Source organism: Stenella coeruleoalba (assembly GCF_951394435.1).
Source record: "Stenella coeruleoalba genome assembly, chromosome: 11".
Lineage (NCBI taxonomy): Eukaryota > Metazoa > Chordata > Mammalia > Artiodactyla > Delphinidae > Stenella > Stenella coeruleoalba.
In genome coordinates this window covers 17,309,522-17,336,902 of record NC_137157.1, presented here as the reverse complement: position 1 = coordinate 17,336,902, position 27,381 = coordinate 17,309,522, and the positions used below count along the sequence as shown (strand labels likewise).

The window sequence follows — 27,381 nt, the reverse complement described above, 5'->3', positions numbered from 1 at the left end:
TGACTGCACCCTGACAAAGATTCAAATTTTTGTCAGGCTCTGGAAACTTCTCCTAGGTCCATCTTTGCACTTCCTTGTAAAACCCAGTTTTAGCAAGAACTCTAAGTCAGTTTAACCAGAACCCCTTACCCTTGATATCTGATCACTCTCGATATCTGATGGGTTCTTCATCCTCCACCTTCTCCCAGGCAGTGTTTGATCACCCTGGCCTGTCTTCAGCAAAGAATCCCGTTAGGTCCGTTTAGCCAGAATTGCTCTTATTCCTGATGTTTCCTCGTAGTAATTTTCCATCCACTCACACCCACCCTGCTCTTTTGCTTGTGCTGTATTTGGAGTTGAGCCCCACCTCTCTCCCTCACTGTAAAATCCCACTGCAGTTGTCCCTGTATCTATCACGATGGGCCTGAGTCAAGACGACACCTCACCATCTTCAACAAGTGTCGTTGGATGTTTTGTTAACAACCCCTGCCTTTCACACACTGTCACCAGTGGGGAGCCTAGGCGAGGGCCCAGGAGCATATTGAGAAGAAGGGTCCCATCCACACAGTGAATGTCTGTCCAGTACAATTTAAGACTGACGTGGGAGAGCACGGCAGTACCACATCAACTGGAGGCAAGAAAGGACACCCATTGGAAGGGCCAATTGTGGAGCCTTCTGGGGAGAAAGCAGTGGCCACCCCGGAGGACTGCCTGACATACAGCATGGAGCCTGTAGGAGGGTGGGGAGACCCTCCTGGCTGCAAGCAGTGGGGGCAGAGAGTAAAGGATGCCTGCCACCACCTCCCCACATTTGGATGCTCTAGGCCAGAAATGATGCTGCAATCAGAATGCTGACGAAAGAGATCTGAGGTTCAAGTCCAAGGACTGTCTGCTTCTGGCAACTGGAGCCCATACAGGACCAGATTCAGGTTGGGCAGCCTACCCGGATGGCACTGCTGATCTTGGCTGGTCCCAGGTGCTGGAGGGGGACTTAGAAGTAAAATCTGAGGAAGCAGGTGTGGGTGAACTTTTTTGTGCGTAAGGCCCAGCGAGTAAATACTTTCGGTTTTGCAGGTTGTTTGGTCTCTTTGTCAGCTACTCAATTCTGCTGTTATAGAGGAAAAGCAGCCAAAAATACTTGGTTACAGTAAGCAAATGGGCATGGCAACATCTAATAAAACTATTTACAAAAATAGGCAGTGAACTGGATTCAGCCCACTGGCCATACCTTTATAATCACTGCACGTGGCAGAGGGCTCAGGGCAGGGGCTTCACTTGCCTGGGTCTGATGGTGGGACTATAGGGTCAAATGGTAAGTGCATCTGTAATTTTAGTAGATATGGCCAGATTCCCCTGTACAGAGTTATCATCTTATCATGGTAAATTTATCATTTGCCACTAACAATTTTGTCTGTTTCCCTACAGCCTTGCCAAGAGAATGCTCTGACTTTGTATTTTTGCCAATTTGATAGGTAAGAAGTGGTATCTCAGGGTGGTTTTTTTTTTTAAGGGATTAGCTTGGGAAGAGTGAGGGGAAGAGCTTTCAAAGATATGGGTGCAGCACAGGCAAATGCCCTGGGGAAGTAAACAGGTTGTCCAGTTGAAGAAATTTTTTTAAATGTATTTATTTTATTTTTTATTTATTTTTTTGGCCATGCTGTGCGGCATGCGGGATCTTCCCTGACCAGGGATGGAACCCATGCCCCCTGTAGTGGAAGTGCAGAGTCTTAACCACTGGACCACCAGGGAAGTCCCAGTGTGGTTTTAATTAGCACTTCTTTTATTTTGAGCAATTATTGAGCATCTATTTGGTTTTTACGATGAACAATCTGTCTTTGGGTATTATACTATTGGGTTGTTCGTCTTTTTCTTCCTGATTTACAGAAGTTCTTTATATATTAAGATTAGCCCTTAATGTGTATTCTGTAGTTGTTGGAATAGTGGTCTATACATGTCAATTAGGTCAAAGAGGTTGATACTGTTGTTCAAATGTTTAAGATACCTAGTAGTCAAGTGGAGTTGTTCAGCAGGCATTTGGAAATACAAATGTGTTTCCTTAATTTCTCTTTCTGAGCTTTCATTGTTAGTGTATAGAAATGCAAGAAATTTCTGTGTATTAATTTTGTATCCTGCAACCTTACCAAATTCATTGATGAGCTCTAGTAGTTTTCTGATAGCATCTTTAGGATTCTCTATGTATAGTATCATGTCATCTGCAAACAGTGACAGTTTTACTTCTTCTTTTCCGATTTGGATTCCTTTTTTCTCCTCTGATTGCTGTGGCCAGGACTTCCAAAACTATGTTGAATAAAAGTGGTGCAGAGTAGACATCCTTGTCTTGTTCCTGCTCTTAGAGGAAATGCTTTCAACTTTTCACCGTTGCGTATGATGTTAGCTGTGGGTTTGTCATATATGGCCTTTATTATGTTGAGGTATGATAAAACCTGGAGATAAAAACTCTGGAGAGTTTTTATCATAAATGGGTGTTGAATTTTGTCAAAAGCTTTTTCTGCATCTGTTGAGATGATCATATGGTTTTTATTCTTCAGTTTGTTAATGTGGTGTATCACACTGATTGATTTGCTGATATTGAAGAATACTTGCATCCCTGGGATAAAGCCCACTTGTCCTGATCCTACTTCATCAGGACTTCCTTGGTGGTCCAGTGGTTAAGACTTCACCTTACAATGCAGGGGGTGTGGGTTCGATCCCTGGTTGGGGAGCTAAGATCCCACATGCCTCATGGCCAAAAACCCAAAACATAAAACAGAAGCAATATTGTAACAAATTCAATAAAACTTTAAAAAATTGTCCACATAAAAAAAAGTCTTTAAAATAAAATCCCAGTTGATCATGGTGTATGATCCTTTTAATGTATTGTTGGATTCGGTTTGGTAGTATTTTGTTCAGGATTTTTGCATCTATGTTCATTAGTGATATTGGCCTGTAATTTTCTTTTTTTATGGTATCTTTGTCTGGTTTTGGTATCAGGGTGATGGTGGCCTAATAGAATGAGTTTTGGAGTGTTCCCCTGTAATTTTTTGGAATAGTTTCAGAAGGATAGGGGTTAACTCTTCTCTAAATGTTTGACAGAATTCACCTGTGAAGCCATCCGGTCCTGGACTTTTGTTGGAAGTTTTTAAAATCAGTTTCAATTTCAGTGCTTGTGATTGGTCTGCTCATATTTTCTATTTCTTCCTGGTTCAGTCTTGGAAGATTGTACCTTTCTAAGAACTTGTCCATTTCTTCCAGGTTGTCTATTTTATTGGCACAAAGCTGCTTGCAGTAGTTTCTTATGATCCCTTGTATTTCTGTGGTTTCAGTTGTAACTTCTCCTTTTTCATTTCTAATTTTATTGATTTAAGCCATCTCCATTTCTTTTCTTCATGAGTCTGGCTAAAGGTTTATCAATTTTATTTTTTCAAAGAACCAGCTTTTAGTTTCATTGACCTTTTCTATTGTTTTCTTCATTTCTATTTCATTTATTTCTGCTCTGATATTTATGATTTCTTTCCTTCTACTAACTTTGGGTTTTGTTTGTTCTTTCTGTAGTTGCTTTAGGTGTAAGGTTATGTTTTTCTTGTTTCCTGAGGTAAGACTGTATTGCTATAAACTTTCCTTTTAGAACTGCTTTTGCTGCATCCCATAGGTTTTGGATCGTTGTGTTTTCATTTTCATTTGTCTCTAAGTATTTTTTGATTTCCTCTGTGATTTCTTCAGTGATCCATTGGTTGTTTAGTATGGAAATACAAATGTGGAACTCGGGTGAGAGTCTAGACTGAGAAATTTAGGAATAATAGGTATAGAGGGCATTTGAAACAATGAGATAGGTGACGTCACCTAGGGATAAAAAATAGAGAAATGGTAATAAAAACTGAGCTGTAGGTCATTCCAACACTTAGAGATTGAGAGGTGGAGGAACCACCAGCAAGACAGAGAGGAGGCTTCCAGCGGTGCAGAAAAGAAAGCAAAAGGCAGATGTTTTTGTAAGCCAAGTGAAGAAAGTATTTCAAGGAGGAAGGAGACTCTGTCATATACCTTTAGAGGCTGAGTAAGATGAGGATTTTTATTGAGAACTGATCTCTGGATTTGCAACATGGAGACTGCTGGTGACCCTGACGGGGGTACTTTCAGTAAAGTGGCGGGGACAAAAGCCTGATCTCCCAGAGAGTGAAGTGATTAGAGAAATAGAGGAGGCTGCTGGGCAGTTGAGGGTTAACTTGATGTCTGAGGTTATGAATGTAAAGATCTGTCCTAGCAGTCATGGGTTCTTCATGAACCATATTCAGCTGTTCAAATGTAGGCAAAGGATCGGCAGAGAGCTGTATTTAACCAGAGCTGTCCAGTAAGTATGAAGGAGGCAGTTGAGGATGTATTGGTTGATGGGCCAAAGAACCTAAGCTGAATAATGAGGAGAGAACCTAACAGTGAAAAAGTGGTAAAGCAATGGAGTGGAGCTCTAGGTATGGTCAAAGCCCAATTTATTATGCTCATAAACACAACGTATATACACGGACCACCCAGTCTCTTCTGGGTGAGTTCCACACAGGCTCAGTGTTCATCTGGTTTATCAAGAAGTAAGTACAACAAGGCTGGGTAAATACATCTTAAATTTTATTATTTGGTTTACAACAATTCAGAGATGGCAGATGCCTTTTATAAATGGGTATACTATACTAGAGCTATATTATAAGGCAAGGAAGCCCAATTACTGAAAGGCCCTTCAAAATGTACTTCACTTGGCTACATCATTGATAGTCTACGTCGTGGAATTTTTGATGTCTCCCAGAAGATACATTACCATCAGTTTCTATTGTATTAGGTTCTAAGAAACTTTATTTTTTAAAGAAAAAAATGATTGTAGGGAAAAATAAAAAATGTCTTTGAAAAGACTATCTGTATTTAAATAAAGTGCCTGATAAATTCATGAAGGGAAGAAGTTCAGAAAGCAAACTTACGTTGTATAAAAATAAATATTGTGAATTCGCTGTACGTAAGACCGATAATAAATGATTTTTGTAGGTAGGCAAAGTTATCTTATTGGTTCCATACTTATGTGAAGGCTTTCAAAAAACCGGTAAAATTTTTTAAAAGGAATTTAAACCTCTTTTATAAATTAATTCAGCTGATTGGTGACTGATTTTTCCATGTCTTTATTTTTTTCCCCATTACATGTCTTTTAGACATTTTGTTGCTGTAACCAAGATTGGGTAGCAAAAGAGAGAGGGGACAGAACTCGTATCAGTCATCCTAGTTATCTATTAGCATCTCATGGAAAATGGCTAGATCTGGGAAGGGTGGTGGCAATTAAATATTCTATGAAATAAGGCATTGTTTCTTCTTCCAAAGTATTCATTTATCTTTGATTTCCTTGGTCTCAGGAACTTGAATAATTTAGAGTTGGCTATACTTACCATCAAGATATATTAAATGAAGATTTCCCTGTCTGAAATTGGAGAGATGTAGCAATACTCTATTCTACTTTAGAAAATCCTGTTTCTCTAGTTGATTTCCTCTCAGTTAATGAGTTAGGTACTCTTGGTACATTTGGAGGGTCACAGAAATAGCACTGGCTTAGGAGACTGGAGACCTGTACTTAATCACAATGTGGGTACTCTGTAGCTGTGCAACATTAAAAATGTACCTTCTCTGATTTTCAGTTTCTTCTGCTGTAAAATAGAGATAGGAATATCTACCTGACCTATTTCACATGTACTGTTGTGAGTACTAAATAATACATGTATTTGAATGTGTTTTGGAATATGTAATGCACTAAAGTTGTTGGTAAATGCTTTAAAAATGTGGTTTGCTGTGCACTTGTTTAGGTTAAAAAAATGAAAATAGAAATCACTGGGAAACATAAATCCTTCTGAATCATATAGCCCAAATGTAAATAAGTAATTTACAAATGCTTTACAATAAAATCAAAGAAATTATTCATGGATATTTTAAAAATAAAAAATCTTGCAGCTAAATATTCATCAACTTAATCATTCTTTCCTTTATAAGAATGTTCACTATGTGACAATATAACTCTCCAAAGGAGAAATTCTATAATTAGTTCAGTTCTCTGCCTCAGCAGCTTCATTATAAGGCAGAAGAGTGGAATAAAGTTTCAAAATAAGCAAAAATATATAACTCTAAACCACAGTCCCCTTATTTTAAAGAGCTTAATAGGAACACTTCCCCCAATATATTTATAAACAACCTACTACTTATATAATGTTAACACTAATTGACAACTTAAACCACACGATCAAAGTCGATGTGCATTTCTTCTTCCCTTTATCAGTTAAATTATTAAATATCTGACAGTCTTGAGAGATTCCACTGCATTTTTTAAAAAATGAACTATATGTAATATAAAAATGCTTACCTATTGAATGACTAAGGTGTTGGTCAAGTGTTCAGAATACAATCAGAGTTTTAGAAAAATATTTGAGAAACATAGCAGTGTACCTGATAGTCTCCCACGTAGAAATCAGCCTGTGCAAACAGATGATGTGCACAGGCATGAAAAATAACCAAAGTAACCCCACCGATTTCTCCTTTAAAATGGTAAGCCTACCAGTTTCAATCAAGCTCTTAAGAGGAGCGAATGAATCATTTGCGCATTCTAAATCTTATGATAGCTTGGTTATATTAAATGGTACAGTTTTTTTTAATGAAAAGAAAGTATTAATTATAAGGTAGGTAACAAATACTAAATTCTGGCCAGTAGCAAAATTTTTGCACCGCATGACAAAAGCATACCAGTAAAATGCGCTAAAGAATAACCACAGAATGCTAATATCCCACTATGATCTTGCTATCAACAATTTTTAGCAAAGATTTAGCTCTCCATCAAAAGCTTCTGTCTCTCTCTTTCACACCACACACACACACACACACACACACACACACACACACACACACAGACACAAGCACGCACGATTTCTCACACCATCTTGTTTCTACAAACACAGCTCAGGTTATCTTATTTTGGACTATTAAGTCTTCAGAAAAAGATCAACATTCTTTCAACAAATCAATGATCAAAAATGACCCACTGATGGGACGTCCCTGGCGGTCCAGTGGTTAGCACTCTGAGCACGGGTTTGATCCTTGGTCGGGCAACTAAGAGCCCGCATGCCACATGGGGGATGGCATGGCATGGCCAAAAAAAAAAAAAAAGACCCATTGCTTTCATTAAAGGCCATTCTGTGTTTAAAGGGTAGCCTGCCGAGAACTTGCAGAGTTGAAATTAAATTAGCATCAGCACAGGGATTCATAAAAACAGGTAAAAGTGAGTTTATCTCACACTCAGCAGAACATACTGAGGTCAGGTTAGGAGCAAAGTAATTGGTAAATGGATCCTCAGCTGGCAGAGAGGTGGGCATAGTTAGAACTGTTACAAGCTTGGTTGGGCTCCTTTCATTTTAAAGTCTGCTTTGCAGTACAACACATCTGTGAGACAAGAAAGGCTAAACCAGAACTCTGTTTCCTTTAACGTGGCATTATGAGTTAAACAGTAATACATTACATTTCTGCTACGTCTGTGGTCTTAAAATTATTCATTGTAAACATCCTATATTCTTTCCTATTTATTTCAGAGCTTGAGTCTATGTCTATGTCAAATTATCATTTATTCTATGAAAAGCAGCACAAATACTGTTCATTCTGGTTTCAGCACAAATTCTTTAAAAATAAAATGTTAAGGCCATTTAATGGAATCAGGGCCAACTGAAGATTACCCTCGCAGAAGACAAACTACTGAAATAAAAATTTTGAAAAAGAGCTATAAGTGGGTGTCTTTGTGTTTTCCTTCTTGGTAACTTGAGAGCGGTTTGTAGGATTTATTAGTCTCCAACATCTCCATCTCGATCTCCGATAAGCCAAAGAAAATGAAAACTTAAGGCTAACAAGGCTGTCCCGAGCAGATCACCCAGTGCCGTCAGATAGGGGATGGAGAAGCTATCCGGGTCCTTTCCTTTCCTCCAGAAATGATGGACCATCCAGTCAGCAATCCACAGCAAGGTAAACACCTAGAAGAGAGCACCAAAGGTTACTCCTGTCGCCTGGACAGTCCTAGCCCAGTAAACACGGCCATAAGCCTAAGCCACTGCTCTCTGAAGGGAACAGAATGCGTCTAAGTCAAGAACCTCACTGGAAAAGAAGAAAGAGTTAATTGACAGTAACATTTTCTTTTCACAGGAAAATACTATGTATTGCTGCAATTAATATTTTTCTTCCACTTGTCACATATATCTTCTCATTTTCTTCTAGCCTTCCCCAAACCACCATGTTCCTTATATTTAATAGTATTGTACATTTTGCCAAACCACTGTTGTTTCAACTTCTTCCTATATGATAAATCTGTGAAGAAAGAAGAAGACATACAAAGAAGGAAATAAAAATAAGGAATAACATTCTCCTATTGCAGGTACAATCAAATAAAATAAAGATGGAGAACCGACCATTTGCTTACTAATTATAAGGCCATTGGTGGCTTGTCAAGGAAAACTTCGTTTCAATGGTAAGAACAGTCACCAGAACGTAAGGGCACTGAGGAATGACTTGTTGATACAGATACAGATATATTTATAGATAGGTAGGGTCAAAATATTTCAAAGGGCTATTCAAACACTAAGGTGATATAAGTAAGTATTTTCTAGGATATCAGGAATATTAAGACCTTTGTAATGCTTTGAATTTTGGGATCAGATAAATGATTTTTTTCTTTCATCCATTTAGAGTAAGAGGATTCTCTAGTTTTCAAACACCTAAAGTATTAAAAGGGATTTGGGATTAGAGAGGTTAATATTCACTGGTTTGAGACAAGTTGGCAAATACAGGATACTGGTTAAGAGCATATTTCTATACCTGCTGGCTAACTATAGGCAAGTTACTTAACCTCTTTATGTCTCTAAATGAACATTAGAGATGATAATGGCATCTACTCTCATGAGCATGTTGTGAGGATTAAATAATAGACTGAGTAATTCAGTGCCTGGCACACAATACACTTTCAACAGACGTCTGCCATTAGTTGATTTTAACCGTGTCATTGCTATTACTTTGCTATTTGTGGTAGTGAGAACACTGGTACGTATAGGAGGAAGCCCGCCTAGGTCTAGCCGAGCCCAGGGCCTGTGACCTTTTACTACTCTGACAAGTAGGCCATGAAGGTGAGGTGTCTGCCTTGGGTTCCAAACTTCTGTGCTGTGGTTTAGCTCTGACACCTTTACCAGGAAGGACGGTGGCTTGTCCAAGCTGAGAGCCATATACTTAATCCAAAGGAGGGAACTTCACATGTCTTTGGACATCAGTCAGAGAGAGAGGTTGTACTTTAAGTCCTGTTTTCTTTTGTATGAGGCTGGTTCTTCCTTAGTGTTTCATGGCAAAGACTGTTTTGGAATCATATTGTCCTGTTCTTCAGGACAATCTGTTTTGCGTGTGGAGGAAGCATGGAATGTTAGAAATAATCCTGGATTTGGAAGTCATAAGATCTGGATTTGATTTCCACTTTGGCCATTTATCAGCTATATGACTCTGGGCAAGCTTCTTACCATTAACCCTCAATTTCCTCATTTGAGGAGAACAAAACCAAAACGGGCCTCATATCTGCCACACTTACTTTGAGATAATTAATAAGAGCCTCAGTTTAGGAAGATGAAGAGAAACGTAAAAAGGCAGCACAGTCTCAAGTTACATTAATAAAAGCATAGTGTACAGACCGAGAGAGTGTCACCCACTGGACCCTGGATGGGTCAGGCCACAACTCGGCAGTGTGTTAGGAACTTGTTAACCCCTGTGCTTCCAGCACCTAGCAGAGTGACTAGCTCACAAAGTAGACCCTTGATATCTGATTGAGGGCATAAAAATCATCGGGAGACAAGGTCATTCATATAAGGGACTCCTATGAGAACAAGAACTGTTTGTCCTGGGCAAGGAGGGCAGGAGATGTAAACTTAAGAAGGTTATTGTGTCAGGAGACACTGGCTTATAACACACAGTGTCATAGGGTAGAGTTTTAGGGTAAAGGGTAAAAGTTACCAAAAGTTACCAAAACAACTTAAAAAAAAAAAAAACAATTTGGGCTGTCTATATATGTAACGAATTATGTAGTAAACTCTGTATTACTGGAGTATATGAAGGTTCAATAAAGAAATTTTTTGATTGTGTGAGTAATATGTGCTGGAGGAAACAAAATTTTTAAAGAGAATGAGGGTAGCTATTTTCTCTGGGATTGGCAGGAAATACAAACAAATAAATCCATATTGTATATTTTTATAACATTATGTATTTATATATTAATAATATGAGTACATTTATATAAATTTATATAACATACATCATACATATGTGATATATAATTTACTAATTCGTGGTATAACATTCACACTGAATGGGAGATTTGTCTAGAATGGGGGTTGGCAAACTATAGCCCATGGGCCAAATTCAACCTGCTGCCTGTTTTTTGTAAATAAAATTTTATTGGAACACAACTCTACCCGTTTGCTTACTTATTGTGTATTTAGTCTATTATTTAATCCTCACAACCTTCTTATTAAGTAGGTACTGTTATCATCTCTAACGTTCACTTGGAGAAGGTGAGTCAGAGAGGGTAAGAAACCTGTTTTAGTACTACGATGACATAATTATGTAGTTGGGACAGAGACCATATGGTCCACAAACACAAAACAGAACTAAAATGGCATCCTTACCTCATACTCCCAAATAAATTCCAGGTAAAGACAAATATAAAAAGCAATACTTGGACTTCCCTTGTAGCACAGTGGTTAAGAATCCACCTGCTAATGCAGGGGACACGGGTTCGAGCCCTGGTCTGGGAAGATCCCACATGCCGTGGAGCAACTAAGCCCATGCACCACAACTACTGAGCCTGTGCTCTAGAGCCCACAAGTCACAACTACTGAGCTGGCGCACCTAAAGCCCGGGCTCTGCAGTAAGAGAAGCCACCATAGTGAGAAGCCCGCGCAATGGAACAAAGAGTAGCCCCTGCTCGCTGCAACTAGAGAAAGCCCGCGTGCAGCAATGAAGACTCAACGCAGCCAAAAATAGATAAATAAATAAATTTATTAAAAAAAAAAACAACAACAATATCTGCCTAGGTATATCTTACCAAAAAAAAAGCAATACTCAAAAAGTTTTATAAGAAAATGTAAGAGAAGGTCTTTAAGACCTTGATGTAGGGAATGATTTCATAAATAAAATGCATAATATATTAAAGGAACTGTTTATAACTTACATTAAAGATTCCTGTGGTTCAATAAATACCACAAATAAAAGTTAAAAATCATGCCCCAGGCTTGGAAAAAAATCTCTTCACTACACATAACTGACAAAAAAATTAGTATTCAAATACTAAGAGAATATCCAGAGAACTCCTACAGTTCATTAGAAAAAGAAACAATTCAACAGAATAGAAGAGGAAACCTAAAGCTCTAATAAACATATGAAAAGATGCCCAACCTCACTAATAATATGGGGATGCAAATTAAAACCACACTAAACTCCATTTCATATCCATCTGACTGACAGAAATCACCTTTTAAACAACAATAATAGTGAACATTGTTTTTGAAATGGCACTTTATGGGGCCATGCGGTATTCAAAGAGGTTAACGTGTATGAACTGATTTAATTTTCAAAACATCTCTGTAAAATGCTATCGATTTTTACTATCCCTCTTTGAGGTATGAGGAAACAAAGGCATTTATAGAGTATGAGAAGTCTGCCCAAGATCACGCAGCTCATAGGGAGTCAGGCTCAAACTCATCCACTCAAGTTTAGTCTAACACTAAAGCCCAAGTTCTCATCCATCAGTGAAGTACATTGTCTTGGTAAAAAAGAACTCCACATTGGCAACATGCACAATTATTAATACTCTGGAGAGCAATGCGGCACTGCGTGTTAAGTGTGAAGATGTGCAGTTCCTTAGTTCAGCAATTCCACTAGAAACAATGATTTTTTCCCCTCTTGCAACCCTAAAAGGATAAAACTATGTAGGCTAGAGGAGGCTAGCCTAAGGGGCTCTGCTGGGCCCAGGTCCCATGTGGCTACCCAAGGACCAGGAAGATCAATATCTTGGTGTACTGTATGCATGCATACTAAGAGAGATGTGCAAGGATATTCACTGCATCACTGTTGTAAAAGCCGAAAATTGGAAATAAACTGAAATGTCTATTGAAACAAAAAGGGCTAAGTTAACTCTTAGGTCATACAACTGAACACTTATATAGAAGCTAAAATGAATGAAACAGAGGGACTTCCCTGGTGGCATAGTGGATAAGACTCTGCGCTTCCAATGCAGGGGGCACAGGTTCGACCCCTGGTCATGGAACTGGATCCCACATGCATGCTGCAACTAAGAGTTCTCATGCCACAACTAAGGAGCTGGCAAGCTCCAACTAAGGAGCCCTGGAGCTGCAACTAAGGAGCTGGCAAGCCACCACTAAGGAGCCCATGTGCTGCAACTAACACCTGGTGCAACCAAATAAATAAATATTTGAAAAATAAATAAATAAAATGAATGAAAAAGCTACATGAATTAATATGAGTATGTCTCAAAAGCGTAAGGCTGAATGAAACAAGCAGTATAAATAAATGATTCTAATAAGGTTTATAAATATTAAAAATACATTATTTATAGATACACACATCTGTAGCAATAGTATAAAAACATGCATGGCAACGATACATACCAATTTAGAATGCTAATAACTGCTAGGAAGAGAATGAAATAAGACCAGAAAGGGATATCTAGGAGGCACCAACCATAGGTATGACGTATTTTTTTTTTTTTTTTTGCGGTACGCGGGGCTCTCACTGTTGTGGCCTCTCCCATTGTGGAGCACAGGTTCCGGACGCGCAGGCTCAGCGGCCATGGCTCAAGGGACCAGCCGCTCCGCGGCATGTGGGATCTTCCCTGACCGGGGCACGAACCCGTGTCCCCTGCATTGGCAGGCAGACTCTCAACCACTGCGCCACCAGGGAAGCCCAGTATGACGTATTTTTATTGAGCATTTTGAAATAGTTGCTTAAATAATTTGCTAATGGTTGATAAAGCTGGGTGGTAATTACATGGTTATCTTATTTCCTATCATTTCCTGTACATTTGTGTTTCGTAATACAAAGTGTAAGCAGCTGGGGCAGCGGCAACTCACTGACCAGGGCTGCCCGGGCTACTACTTAAATACCTACCCAGGGGGATGCCTGAGAAAGGAAGGCAGTAAGTGTGCCCTGCAGAATCCATGACAAGCTTGGACTTGTAAGGACCAAGTAGCGCTGAGGCTAACACCAAAGGATTATTTTAAAGTCTGTGAATGACTTTTCACGAAGATGGCGCCGCAGGGGAAGAAGGAAGCCCCTGACCTCCCAAAGCTGAAGCCAAAACAAAGGCTTTGAAGGCCAAGAAAGCAGTGTTGAAAGGCATCCACAGCAACAAAAAAAGATCTGGATGTCATCTGCCTTCTGATGGCCCAAAACACTGTGGCTCAGGAAGCAGCCCACATATCCTCAGAAGAGCGCCCCTAGGAGAAACAAATTTGACCACTACGCCATCACCAAGTTGCCCCTCACCACTGAGTCAGCCATAAAGAAAACAGAAGACAGTAACACGCTGGGGTTCACTGTGGACGTCAAGGCCAACAAGCACCAAATTAAACAGGCTGTGAAGAAGCTCTATGACACGATGTGGCTAAGGTCAACACCCTGATCAGGCCTGACCAAGAGAAGAAGGCATGTTTGACTGGCTCCTGACTACGATGCTTTGGATGTTGCCAACAAAACTGGGATCATTCAAACTGTGTCCAGCTGGCTAATTCTAAATATAAAAGTTTTGACTATAAAAAAAATAAAAGTCTGTGAATGGAGTAAGCAAATGTCTGCAATCTCTCATCGTTCTTTCAACTGCCCTGCCCAGGTGGGAGAATAAAGGGATGTATTCTAGAGAAACTGAATGGGAATGACTCAGGTCTCAAGGATACCAGACACTACGAGGTACTGGCAGAGGATGAGGATGAACTGGAAGTCTGCACAGTTAACAGTGGGATTCTTTCAGACCTTTATTTTGTTCCAAGAACAGAGGCAGGCGGGAGTATAACTCCCCAGAGAGGAGGTTAGATGTTCAAACTTGGAGGGCTCCCTGTGAAATGGCCAACTACCCCAGATTCTCCACAGTAAAGTGCCCAGTCAACAGCCTTCTCCCACCTCCAAGCTACTTAACCTCTCCATGCCTCAGTTGCCTTCCTGTACAATAGGGAAAACAGTCCCTCTCTCATAGAGATGATGAGATGAGCATTAAACAGGGAAGAGCACTTAGAACAGTGCGGGACACATAGAACATAATAACTATTTGCTATGAATTAAAAGAAACCAGGTCATATATGAGTAACAAGAATCTGACTCTTCAACAGCTGCACTAGTAGAAAAGGGAGCAATACCTTCAAAATCCTGAGAGAAGAGTATTTCCAGTCTATAAGTCTGTGCCCAATTTATCAACTGAGTGTTGAGGGTAAACTACAGTCAACTTAAGACATGCAGGCACTCAGAAAAATTATCCCATGTTCTCTTTGGAACTTTCTTAAAAACGTTTTGATGCAAAATGAGGGAGAAAACCAAGAAAGAGAAAGACCTGAGATCCAGAAAATAGAAGTGCCAACCTAAGAGAGAGTGAGGGAAACCTCCAGGGGAAGAGCTGTGCAGTGGGCTGGCGACAGAGTCCAGACAGAGCTAGAGGGTGGATGGCTCTGGAAATGAAGTCCCAGGATAAAGGCAAATTGGTAAATTATCTGAAATAACAGAGTTCGGGGAAGGGACTAATTATAGGTGGGTGATAGTTGTGACGGAACACTTGAAAAAAATTAAGGATAGGGCTTCCCTGGTGGTGCAGTGGTTGAGAGTCCACCTGCCGATGCACGGGACATGGGTTTGCGCCCCGGTCCGGGAAGGTCCCACATGCCGTGGAGCGGCTGGGCCCGTGAGCCATGGCCGCTGAGCCTGCGCGTCCGGAGCCTGTGCTCTGCAATGGGAGAGGCCACAACAGTGAGAGGCCCGTGTACCGCAAAAAAAAAAAAAAAAAAAAAAGATACATGCACCCCTATGTTCACAGCGGCACTATTCACAATAGCCAAGACGTGGAAACAACCTAAATGTCCACTGACAGATGAATGATTAAATGCTCCAACCAAAAGACACAGACTGGCTGAATGGACATAAATACACGACCCATATATATGCTGTCTACAAGAGACCCACTTCAGACCTAGGAACACATACAGACTGAAAGTGAGGGGATGGAAAAAGATATTCCACGCAAATGGAAATCAAAAGAAAGCTGGAGTAGCAATTCTCATATCAGAGAAAATAGGCTTTAAAACAAAGGCTATTACAAGAGACAAAGAAGGACACTACATAATGATCAAGGGATGAATCCAAGAAGAAGATATAACAATTGTAAATATTTATGCACCCAACATAGGAGCACCTCAGTACATAAGGGAAATGCGAACAGCCATAAAAGGGGAAATCGACAGTAACACAATCATGGTAGGGGACTTTTTAACACCCCACTTTCACCAATGGACAGATCATCCAAAATGCAAATAAATAAGGAAACACAAGCTTCAAATGATACATTAAACAAGCTGGACTTAATTGATATTTATAGGACATTCCATCCAAAAACAGCAGATTACACTTTCCTCTGAAGTGCTCATGGAACATTCACCAGGATCAATCGTATCTTGGGTCACAAATCAAGCCTTGGTAAATTTAAGAAAATCGAAAGAGTATCAAGTATCTTTTCCGACCACAATGCTATGAGACTATATATCAATTACAGGAAACATACCTTTAAAAAATACAAACACATGGAGGCTAAACAATACACTACTTAATAACCAAGGGATTAATGAAGAAATCAAAGAGGAAAACAACAAATACCTAGAAACAAATGACAATGAAAACATGACGACCCAAAACCTATGGGATGCAGCAAAAGCAGTTCTAAGAGGGAAGTTTATAGCAATACAAGCCTACCTCAAGAAACAAGAAACATCTCAAATAAACAACCTAACCTTACACCTAAAGCAATTAGAGAAGGAAGAACGAAAAAACCCCAAGTTAGCAGAAGGAAAGAAATCATAAAGATCAGATCAGAAATAAATGAAAAACAAATGAAGAAAACAATAGCAAAGAACGATAAAACTAAAAGCTGGTTCTTTGAGAAGATAAACAAAATTGATAAACCATTAGCCAGACTCATCAAGAACAAAAGGGAGAAGACTCAAATCAATAGAATTAGAAATGAAAAAGCAGAAGTAACAACTGACACTGCAGAAATACAAAAGATCATAAGAGATTACTACAAACAACTATATGCCAATAAAATGGACCACCTGGAAGAAATGGACAAATTCTTAGAAAAGCACAACTTCTGAGACTGAATCAGGAAGAAATAGAAAATATAAACAGACCAATCACAAGCACTGAAATTGAGACTGTGATTAAAAATTTTCCAACAAACAAAAGCCCTGGACCAGATGGCTTCACAGGTGAATTCTATCAAACATTTAGAGAACAGCTAACACCTATTCTTCTCAAACTCTTCCACAATATAGCAGAGGGAGGAACACTCCCAAACTCATTCTACGAGGCCACCATCACCCTGATACCAAAACCAGACAAAGATGTCACAAAGAAAGCAAACTACAGGCCAATACAACTGATGAACACAGAAGCAAAAATCCTCAACAAAATACTAGCAAACAGAATCCAGCAGCACATAAAAAGGATCATACACCATGATCTAGTGGGGTTTATTCCAGGAATGCAAGGATTCTTCAATACACGCAAATCAATCGATGTGATACACCATATTAACAAATTGAAGGAGAAAAACCATATGATCATTTCAATAGATGCAGAAAAGGCTTTTGACAAAATTCAACACCCATTTATGATAAAAACCCTCCAGAAAGTAGGCACAGATGGAACTTATCTCAACATAATAAAGGCCATATATGACAAACCCACAGCCAACATCATTCTCAGTGGTGAAAAACTGAAACCATTTCCATGAAGAACAGGAACAAGACACGGTTGCCCACTCTCACCACTATTATTCAACATAGTTTTGGAAGTTTTAGCCACAGCAATCAGAGTAAAAAAGGAAATAAAGGAATCCAAATCAGAAAAGAAGAAGTAAAGCTGTCACTGTTTGCAGATAACATGATACTATACATAGAGAATTCTAAAGACTCTACCAGAAAACTACTAGAGCTAATCAATGAATTTGGCAAAGTAGCAGGATACAAAATGAATGCTCAGAAATCTTTTGCATTCCTATACACTAATGAGGAAAAATCTGAAAGAGAAATTAAGGAAACACTCCCATTTACCATTGCAACAAAAAGAATAAAATACCTAAGAAAAAACCTACCTAAGGAGAGAAAAGACCTGTATGCAGAAAACTATAAGACACTGATGAGAGAAATTAAAGATGATAAAAACAGATGGAGAGATATACCATGTTCTTGGATTGAAAAAAATCAACATTGTGAAAATGACTATACTACCCAAAGCAATCTATAGATTCAGTGCAATCCCTATCAAACTACCAATGGCATTTTTCACCAAACTAGAACAAAAAATTTCACAATTTGTATGGAAACACAGAAGACCCTGAATAGCCAAAGCAATCTTGAGAAAGAAAAACAAAGCTGGAGGAATCGGGCTCCCTGACTTCAGACTATACTCAAAGCTACAGTAATCAAGACAGTATGGTACTGGCACAAAAAAAGAAATATAGATCAATGGAACAGGATAGAAAGCCCAGAGATAAACCCACACACATATGGTCACCTTATCTTTGATAAAGGAGGCAAGAACATACAATGGAGAAAAGACAGCCTCTTCAATAAGTGATGCTGTGAAGACTGGACAGCTACATGTAAAAGAATGAAATTAGAACACTTCCTAACACCATACACAAAAATAAACTCAAAATGGATTAAAGATCTAAATGTAAGGCCAGACGCTATAAAACTCTTAGAGGAAAACATAGGCAGAACACTCTATGACATAAATCACAGCAAGATCCTTTTTGACCCACCTCCTAGAGGAATGGAAATAAAAACAAAAATAAACAAATGGGACCTAATGAAACTTAAAAGCTTTTGCACAGCAAAGGAAACTATAAACAGGATGAAAAGAATGGGAGAAAATATTTGCAAATGAAGCAACTGACAAAGGATTAATCTCCAAAATTTCAAGCAGCTCATGCAGCTCAATATCAAAAAAACAAACAATCCAATCCAAAAATGGGCAGAAGACCTAAATAGACATTTCTCCAAAGAAGATATACAGATTGCCAACAAACACATGAAAGAATGCTCAACATCACTAATCATTAGAGAAATGCAAACCAAAACTACAATGAGGTATCACCTCACACCAGTCAGAAGAGTCATCATCAAAAAAATCTACAAACAATAAATGCTAGAGAGGGTGTGGAGAAAAGGGAACACTCTTGCACTGTTGGTGGGAATGTAAACCCATACAGCCACTATGGAGGATAGTATGGAGGTTCCTTAAAAAAACAGAACTACCATACGACCCAGCAATCCCACTACTGGGCATATTCCCTGAGAAAGCCATAATTCAAAAAGAGTCAGGTACCACAATGTTCTTTGCAGCACTATTTACAATAGCCAGGACATGGAAGCAACCTAAGTGTCCACTGACACATGAATGGATAAAGAAGATGTGGCACATATATACAATGGAATATTACTCAGCCATAAAAAGAAACGAAATTGAGTTATTTGTAGTGAGGTGGATGGACCTAGAGTCTGTCATACAGAGTGAAGTAAGTCATGAAGTAAAAAACAAATACCGTATGCTAACACATATACATGGAATCTAAGAAAGAAAGAAAAAAGGGTTCTGAAGAACCTAGGGGCAGGACAGGAATAAAGACACAGACGTAGAGAATGGACTTGAGGACATGGGGAGGGGGAAGGGTAAGCTGGGACGAAGTGAGAGAGTGGCATGGGCTTATATATACTACCAAATGTAAAATAGATAGCTAGTGGGAAGCAGCTGCATAGCACAGGGAGATCAGCTCGGTGCTCTGTGACCACCTAGAGGGGTGGGATAGGGAGGGTGGGAGGGAGATGCAAGAGGGAGGAGATATAGGGATATGCGTATATGTATAGCTGATTCACTTTGTTATAAAGCAGAAACTAACACACCATTGTAAAGCAATTATACTCCAATAAAGATGTTAAAAATAAATGGATGAATTGATGTCTCCACAGTCTGTTTTAGCTCTAAAGTACAAGGGTAAGAAATCTGTGGTCATAAACCACATAGTGATTGCTCTCCTTATCCCTGCATTTCTTCCTCCATCCCTCCCACATTCTTAGTCTCATAATTTAAGTTCCCTTCCCATGCAATTTCTTTTTAAAGGTATTGTGATGACTTAAAGGTCAAGCAGGTTTAAATTTATTAATTTTTTTACAAGTTAACAAGGATATCAGTGTTTCCTTGGAACACTGTATAAATGAATTATTAAAAGCACAGTAAGTATCAGATACTTCTTAATGAAACATGCTTTATTTTCAAACTAAAAGATTATTTAAGGAATGTATTCTTTTTTACTGGGAAAACACATCAAAAATCTAACCAAGCGTAGACTGTATTTTACATGGTCTGTTTGTTTTTTATGAAATATGCACAACTTCTTTGGGTAAATATACCTCCTTAAAAGGCAACTTTGTTGCCCCAGCTAATTATGCATGTTCTAGATGTATTACTTGGAATTTAAATAAATATATAAAACACACGAATATATATTTGCTTTGGATGATTGATTCTCTCGGTCAGCTCCTTCTCTGAGCTAGAATCAACATTCCCATCTACTAGCATCCCTTCAATGCCCCATTGCCAGTAACAGCCTTGTGTATCATGTGATGAAAGATGATTTCTTTGGGAGAGGAGTGCTTAGAAATATGATACAAATAAACACCAGGAATAGCAAATTAGTACATTTCTTCCTAAGCCTTACAAAAGCTGAATTCAGTTTCCCTATAAAAATATGCTTCCCTAATCCAGTTTCCAGACTGCTAATGCTACTCATTAAAATCTAATATTTAAATGTCAGCTAAGAATTTAGGATTATCAGTCAACAGGAAATCAGTCTACTCCTGATATACAGATAAAATGTCTTTTCTTTGGCCTGAATTATTTTTGTGAGGTGGCAGGTGGGGGAAGGTAGGAAACAAACAAACCTTATTTCGAGGAGTCCCTAATAATCACCAAACTTCCCAAGGAGTCCATGGCACAAAAATGGTTAAGACTTTCTGTCCGAAAGAAACCCTCAGAATGTGTTCAGGAGACAATATAACAATACTCACAGTCTTGATTTTTAATAGCAAAAAACTACAAACAACCTAAAAGTCCATTAAAAGAAGAATAGATGAAAAAATCATGGAATATCTACACAATGGAATACTATATAACTAAAATAGATGAACAACAGTTACCCATATGAATGAATCTCACATACAATGCTGAGCAAAAGAAGAAAGCCACTTAAACACAAATGCATTGATTCCATTTATAAATTTTAAAACCACGCAAAACTAAAACCATATATTTTTAGGTATCCAAATAAATGCATAATCATAGGGAAGAGCAAAAACTTTTTAGCCATACAATTCTGAATCAATAGTTTGCTTTGGGGAGGAGGGAGGAGCAGATAGGTAGCTTTAGAAGGTATAGGTACTAGGGTATTGGTAGTGTTATAATTCTTAAGCTGACTGGTGAGTGTCCTGGTGGTCACTGTATTATTACTCTTTATACCTTGTACATGTCATTACTGTTTACCTATTCAATATTTAATATGCAATTAAAAATTTTTAAAGGGAATTCCCTGGTGGTCCAGTGGTTAGGACTTCACACTTCCTCTGCAAGGGGCACAGGTTCGATCCCTGGTCAGGGGACTAAGATCCTGCAAGCCGTGTGGTGTGGCCAAAAAAAAAATTTTTTCTTAAATACAATAATTTTTGGCTGGGAGTTCATTAACCCTGGCCTAGTGATCCTCCCTCATGTGACCATGTCATTCTGTTCCAATCATGCAAAGAACCAGTGATAGCCAATGTCACTTAGTATTATGAAATGACAACCTCAAAATCAAGAATAAAGTCAAACTGAAGACGTTTCTTAGTTTAGTAATAATAAGCAAAAAAGATGATAATAAAACATATACAAACTGCTAGAGGAAACTAACATTTATTGACTATCTCTTACATGCTAAATAAAATTACTTTAATGCTGTTAATATCCATAGAATATTAAGGAAAGATGCAATCAGCAGAGATCAGGCCCTGAACAACTTAGGTGTTCCCTCTTCACCCTCTGCCTGTAGCCCAAAGATGGCTCTGCTTCTAATACCATCCCTTTTCAAGTAGGAAGACTTTGTTGCCCAGCAGAACATTTCACTGGAAAAAAGAATATTCATTCATTTAAAACTATTTATTGAATGCCTTTCTAATATATTACTCAAATTTGAGAAATAATTTTTTGAAGTAGCACACCAAAATATTTGTGGTGGTGGTCTTGAGTATGGGGATTATGGACAATTTTACAATGATGAACATGTGTTGCTTTATGATAAGAACCAAAACTCAATAAACTAAAAAAAATCCCCATAAAACAAGACCAAAAACCACTTCCTTGTCTAAGCTCAGCATGGAGGTCTGTTTTTTCCCTTTACTAGGTGAGATATCATCTCAGAGAACAGATTTAAAAGGATAACTTTGACATCTATAGGAATTTAGTAATGGATATTGCTAGAAAATGAAACTACCTGAAAAAAATTTTAATTGCAGGTAAAAGGAAAAGAGTCAGAAATACAGCTCTGAACTTCTTTGACATAAGTAAACAAACCCTGAAAAGAAGACAACTTATTTTTATGGGAGGGGATAAAAGTAAGGGGCAAAGAAATAACTGAGATATTTGAAACCTAGAAAATCAATCTTTTCTTGATATTAGAAGGGTCTACAGTCATTAGTTAGAGACAGAATATGGAGAAGAGCAGAGAATAGAACTGGATGTACAAAGGCAAGGAGCATGCTTAACTAATTAACATTTTAGAAGAAGCAGCTATGAGAAGTGACAAGTGTGAAAACCCAGATATGATCAACCTGGACTTCTGTAAGGTTTGAGATACAGTATCAGACAAGGATTCATAAATATAATTGCTGCTGCTGTTGAAATGCTAGCACACTAAGAACTCTATGCTAAGCGTAGAGAATAAAAGGATGTTGATTTGGAATCACAGAGAGAAACACATCTACATTAGATTTGATTGTTTGGCATATTTATACCTGTAAAAGTACAAATACTCATGAAAGTGAGCTGAGATCTACATAAAGAAGAGAGTTCGCAATTAAAAATTTTTTAGAAAAGTTAAGGCTTAAAAGAGAAGAGCAGCAAAAGAATAGACATATAAATCTATGGAAAAGAATACAATTTAGAAATAGACCCACATATAGTAAATTGGTTTTCGACAAACATACTAAGGTCACTGAAGGTGAGGAGGACGGTTTTCCCAACAAATGGTGCTGCAACAGCTGGGTATTCACATGGAAAAATATAAACCTCAATCTGTATTTCACGCCATATACAAAAATTAACTCAAAATGGATCAGAGATACAAATAAAAGCTAAAACCAGAATATTTCTAAAAGAAAATATCCCTAAAACTCTAGGGATTGGCAAACATTTCTTAGGACACAAAAAGCACTAACCATAAAGAAAAAACTGATAAACTGAACTTCATTAAAATTGAAACTTCTGCTATTAAAATACATGATTAAGAAAATGAAATGACAGTGCACAGATTGGGAGAAAGTATTTCCAATGCCTATATCTGACAAAGGACTTGTATCCAGAATATATAAAGAACTCTTACAACTCAATACCAATTTAAAAAATGGACCTAAGATTTGAACTTCACAGAAGAAAGCATGAATGGCCAATAAATCCATGAAAAGATACTCCATACTATTAGTCATCAGGTAGCTGGAAATTATGATCACCATGAGATTACCACCAATACACCCACGGGAATGGGTAAAGGTAAAAAGACTGACAATACTAAGTGGTGGTGAGGATGTGAGGCACACGAAACTCTCAAGCTAATGGTAAGGCAGATGGTATAATCACTTTGGAAAACAGCTTGGCAGTTTCTTATAAAGTTAAACAAGCATCTTCCACGCGATCCAGTAATTCTACTTCTGGGTATTTACTCAAGGAAAATAAAAACATATGTCTATACAGAGACTTGTACAGAGACTTGGATATACTCATCCAACAGAATGCTAAGGAGCAAAAATGAAACAAATTACTAATACATGTAACAATATGGATAAATTCCAAAAATATATGCTGAGTAAAACAAGGAAACAACAAAGAGTACATACCTAGGTTCATTTATATGAAATTCTAGAAAAGGGAAACCTAATTTATGGTGACAGAGACCTGATCAGTGGCTGCCTAGAGCCAGGGATGGATGGGAACTGACTGCAGAGAAGCAGGAGGGAGCTTCTTGGGGGTGAAGGTAACGTTCTATATGTTGACTGTGGTGGTGGTTATATGGTTGAACACATATGTCAAGACTCATCAAACTCCACACTTTACATGGGTGTATTTTACTGTATGTAAATTATATCTTAATGTTATTTTCCTTTAAATTGCTTTTGTAGGTTGGAGAGGTCATCTTTGTATGTCAAGTAGCAGTGGAGCACACAGGAAGGGTTTGAGAAATATCTGTTGAGCTTTTGAACCTGTTTAGAAAGGGAATGCCTAAATATATACAAGGACTCTGGTAGAGTTTTCTTCCCAGCAAGAGCCTAGAGCAGGAGTCAGCAAACTACCTGTAGGCCAAATTTGGCCCACCACCTGCATGGCCCATAAGCTAAGAACGATTTTTACATTTTTAAATGGTTGAAAAAAATCAAGGGAAGAATAGGATTTTGTAACCTGTGAACATGATACGAAATCCAATTTTCAGTGTCCATAAGTAAAGTTTTTTGGGGACACAGCCACGTTCATTTATTTACATATTGTTTATGGCTGCTTTTGTGCTGTCTTGACAGATTTGAGTACTTGTGACAGAGACCATATGGCCCGCAAGGGCTAAAATGTTGCTTACCTGGCCCATCACAGAAAAAGTTTGCTGATCCCTGCCCTAGTATAGGGCCTCTTCCCATCATCCTCCACTAATGAAATTACCAGGTTAAGTTCTTGACCCTTTTACTTACCCTGTGATGGAATAGACATAACAAAGTCTTTGAAGTAATACAAATCTAAGTTCAAATTTTATCTACTACTTAACTACTTCTATTACTTGGGTAAATTTTTAACGCTTTCAGTTTTTATATTTGTCACTTGAGGAGTAGGGAAGACAATACATATCTCAGAGGACTGCTCAAAGGATTATATGAAATAATGTGAATAAAATACATATTGTCTGGCAGTTAACAGACATCATAAATATTAGTTCATATTGTTCTTCTAAATGAGCCATTTAAGAACAGTGGGTTGTCAAATGGGGCAGAGGAAGAAAAAGAATCTGATCACCCACCAGAAGTTACTGTTCCCTACTTTGCCTCAGTTCTACTCTGGCAGAAGTTAGTTATCAACCTTCCTTTACATTTTTTTTTAAGCTCTTAATGCCTATTTCTATACTTAATATAAATGCAATCACGTATTATGTGCTCTTTTTGTGTCTGGCTTCAACCTTAGGTTTGTGGGATTCACAATATTGTTGTGAATATACTGTTGCATAAAGGTGTAGATCATTCATTACCCTTGCCCTATTCATTGTGAAATACATTTTATTTCATTGTGAAACTTTACTTTTTAAAATAGCGTTAAAGTTTAGCATTCCGATCAAAAAGAATAAAATACCTAGGAATAAACCTACCTCAGGATGCAAAAGACCCGTACTCTGAACACGAAGATGCTGATGAAAGAAATCGAAGATGACACAAACAGAAGGAAAGATATATCATGTTCTTGGATTGCTTAGAGGAATCAATATTGTCAAAATGACTATACTACCCAAGGCAACCTTCAGATTCAATGCAATCCCTATCAAACTACCAATGTCATCTTTCATAGAGCTAGAACAAAAAATTTTTAAACTTGTATGGACATATAAAAGACCCCGAATAGGGCTTCCCTGGTACCAAAAAAAAAAAAAAAAAGACCCCAAATAGACAAAGCAATCTTTTTTTTTTTTCCTGTGGTATGCGGGCCTCTCACTGTTGTGGCCTCTCTCGTTGTGGAGCACAGGTTCCGGATGCGCAGGCTCAGCGGCCATGGCTCATGGGCTTAGCCGCTCTGCGGCATGTGGGATCTTCCCTGTCCGGGGCACGAACCCGTGTCCCCTGCATCGGCAGGCGGACTCTCAACCACTGTGCCACCAGGGAAGCCCTAGACAAAGCAATCTTGAGAAAGAAAAATGGAGCTGGAGGAATCAGGTTTCCTGACTTCAGACTATACTACAAAGCTACAGTCATCAAAACAATATGGTACTGGCACAAAAACAGATGTTTAGATCAATGGAACAGTATAGAAAGACCAGAAATAAACCCACGCACCTATGGTCAATTAATCTAAACAAAGGAGGTACAACTACACAATGGAGAAAAAACAGTCTCTTCAATAAATGGTGCTGGGAAAACTGGACAACTATATGTAAAAGAATGAAATTAGAACATTTTCTAACACCATACATAAAAATAAACTCAAAATGGATTAAAGACCTAAATGTAAGGCCAGATACTATAAAACTCCTAGAGGAAAACATAAGCAGAACACTCTTTGACATAAATTGTAGCAATATTTTTTTGGATCCATCTCCTAGAGGAATGGAAATAAAAACAAAATAAACAAATGGGACCTAATTAAACTGAAAAGCTTTTGCACAGCAAAGGAAACCATAAACAAAATGAAAAGACAACCCACAGATGGGAGAAAATATTTGCAGTTATGCAACTTATAAGGGATTAGTCTCCAAAATGTACAAACAGCCATGCAGCTCAATATCAAGAAGGAAACAACCCAATCAGAAAATGGGGAGAAGATCTAAATAGACATTTCTCCAAGGAAGACACATGTGCTTCTCCAAGAAGCACATGAAAAGATGCTCAACATCACTAATTATTAGAGAAATGCAAATCAAAACTACAATGAGGTTATCATCTCACACCAGTCAGAACGGCCATCATCAAAAAGTCTACAAACAATAAATGCTGGAGAGGATGTGGAGAAAAAGGAACCCTCCTACACTGTTGGTGAGAATGTAAATTGGTACAGCCACTATGGAGAACAGTATGGAGGTCCCTTTAAAAACTAAAAATAGAGCTACCATATGATCCAGCAATCCCAGCCCTGGGCATATATCTGGAGAAAAACATAATCTGATCAGATACAAGCACCCCAATGTTCACTGCAGCACTATTTACAATAGAAACAACCTAAATGTCCATCGACAGATGAATGGTAAAGAAGATGTGGGACATATATACAATGGAATATTACTCAGTCATAAAAAAGAATGAAATAATGCCATTTGCAGCAACATGGATGGACCTAGAGATTATCATACTAAGTGAAATAAGACAGAGAAAGAAAAATATCATATGATATCACTAATATGTGGAATCTTAAAAAATGATACAAATGAACTTATTTTCAAAAAGTAGAAACAGTCTCACAGAATCAGAAAATAAACTTATGGTTACCAAAGGGGAAGGACAAATTAGGAGGTTGGGATTAACATATACACACTACTATATATAAAATAGATAATCAACAAGGACTACTGTATAGCACAGGGAACTCTACTCAATATTCTAATAACATCTATGGGGAAAAAATCTGAAAAAGAATAGATATATGTAAATGTATAATTGAATCACTTTGTTGTACACCTGAAACTAAAATAATATTGTAAATCAAGTATACTCCAAAATCAAAATTTTAAGAAATCCATTAAAAATAATAAAGTTTAGCCTTCTGTTTAAGTGGTTAAGATGTTTAAAAAACCTACTGTTAAGTAGTCATTTATAGAATATTTTGTTTGTACTTGTTAAACATGTAATATTACGTTTTTAAAAAGCATCATCTTCAAATTGTTTTATGTATATGTTTCACCTCTCCATCAGATTTATTCTCTCTTTTAGATGAGAAATCTTGTCAAATATTTGCCCTATCACCCAAACAAAGTACACTCAATATATCTGGAATCCAATTTAACAAATATTTATCTTTATCTAACATAGAAAACACTGTGATAAGCTTTCTGGAGCATTTAGAGAA

At 38.0% G+C, this 27,381-nt stretch overlaps 1 protein-coding gene and 1 pseudogene across 3 annotated transcripts in view; one reads left to right on the top strand and one right to left on the bottom strand.

The window, feature by feature from the left end:
- Positions 1 to 4,586: 4,586 nt before the first annotated feature.
- SLC41A2 (solute carrier family 41 member 2) overlaps positions 4,587 to 27,381 on the bottom strand; it is a 129,563-nt gene continuing 106,768 nt past the window's right edge. For both annotated transcript variants that reach the window (XM_079936297.1, XM_079936298.1), the window contains exon 11: positions 4,587 to 8,003. In XM_079936297.1, the coding sequence (XP_079792423.1) occupies positions 7,818 to 8,003 (186 nt within the window). In that variant the 3' untranslated portion in view covers positions 4,587 to 7,817. The remainder of the gene's footprint in view (positions 8,004 to 27,381) is intronic.
- On the top strand, positions 13,318 to 13,967 carry LOC307193795 (large ribosomal subunit protein uL23-like; annotated as a pseudogene). Its single transcript has one exon. The product of its transcript is annotated as a large ribosomal subunit protein uL23-like (transcript).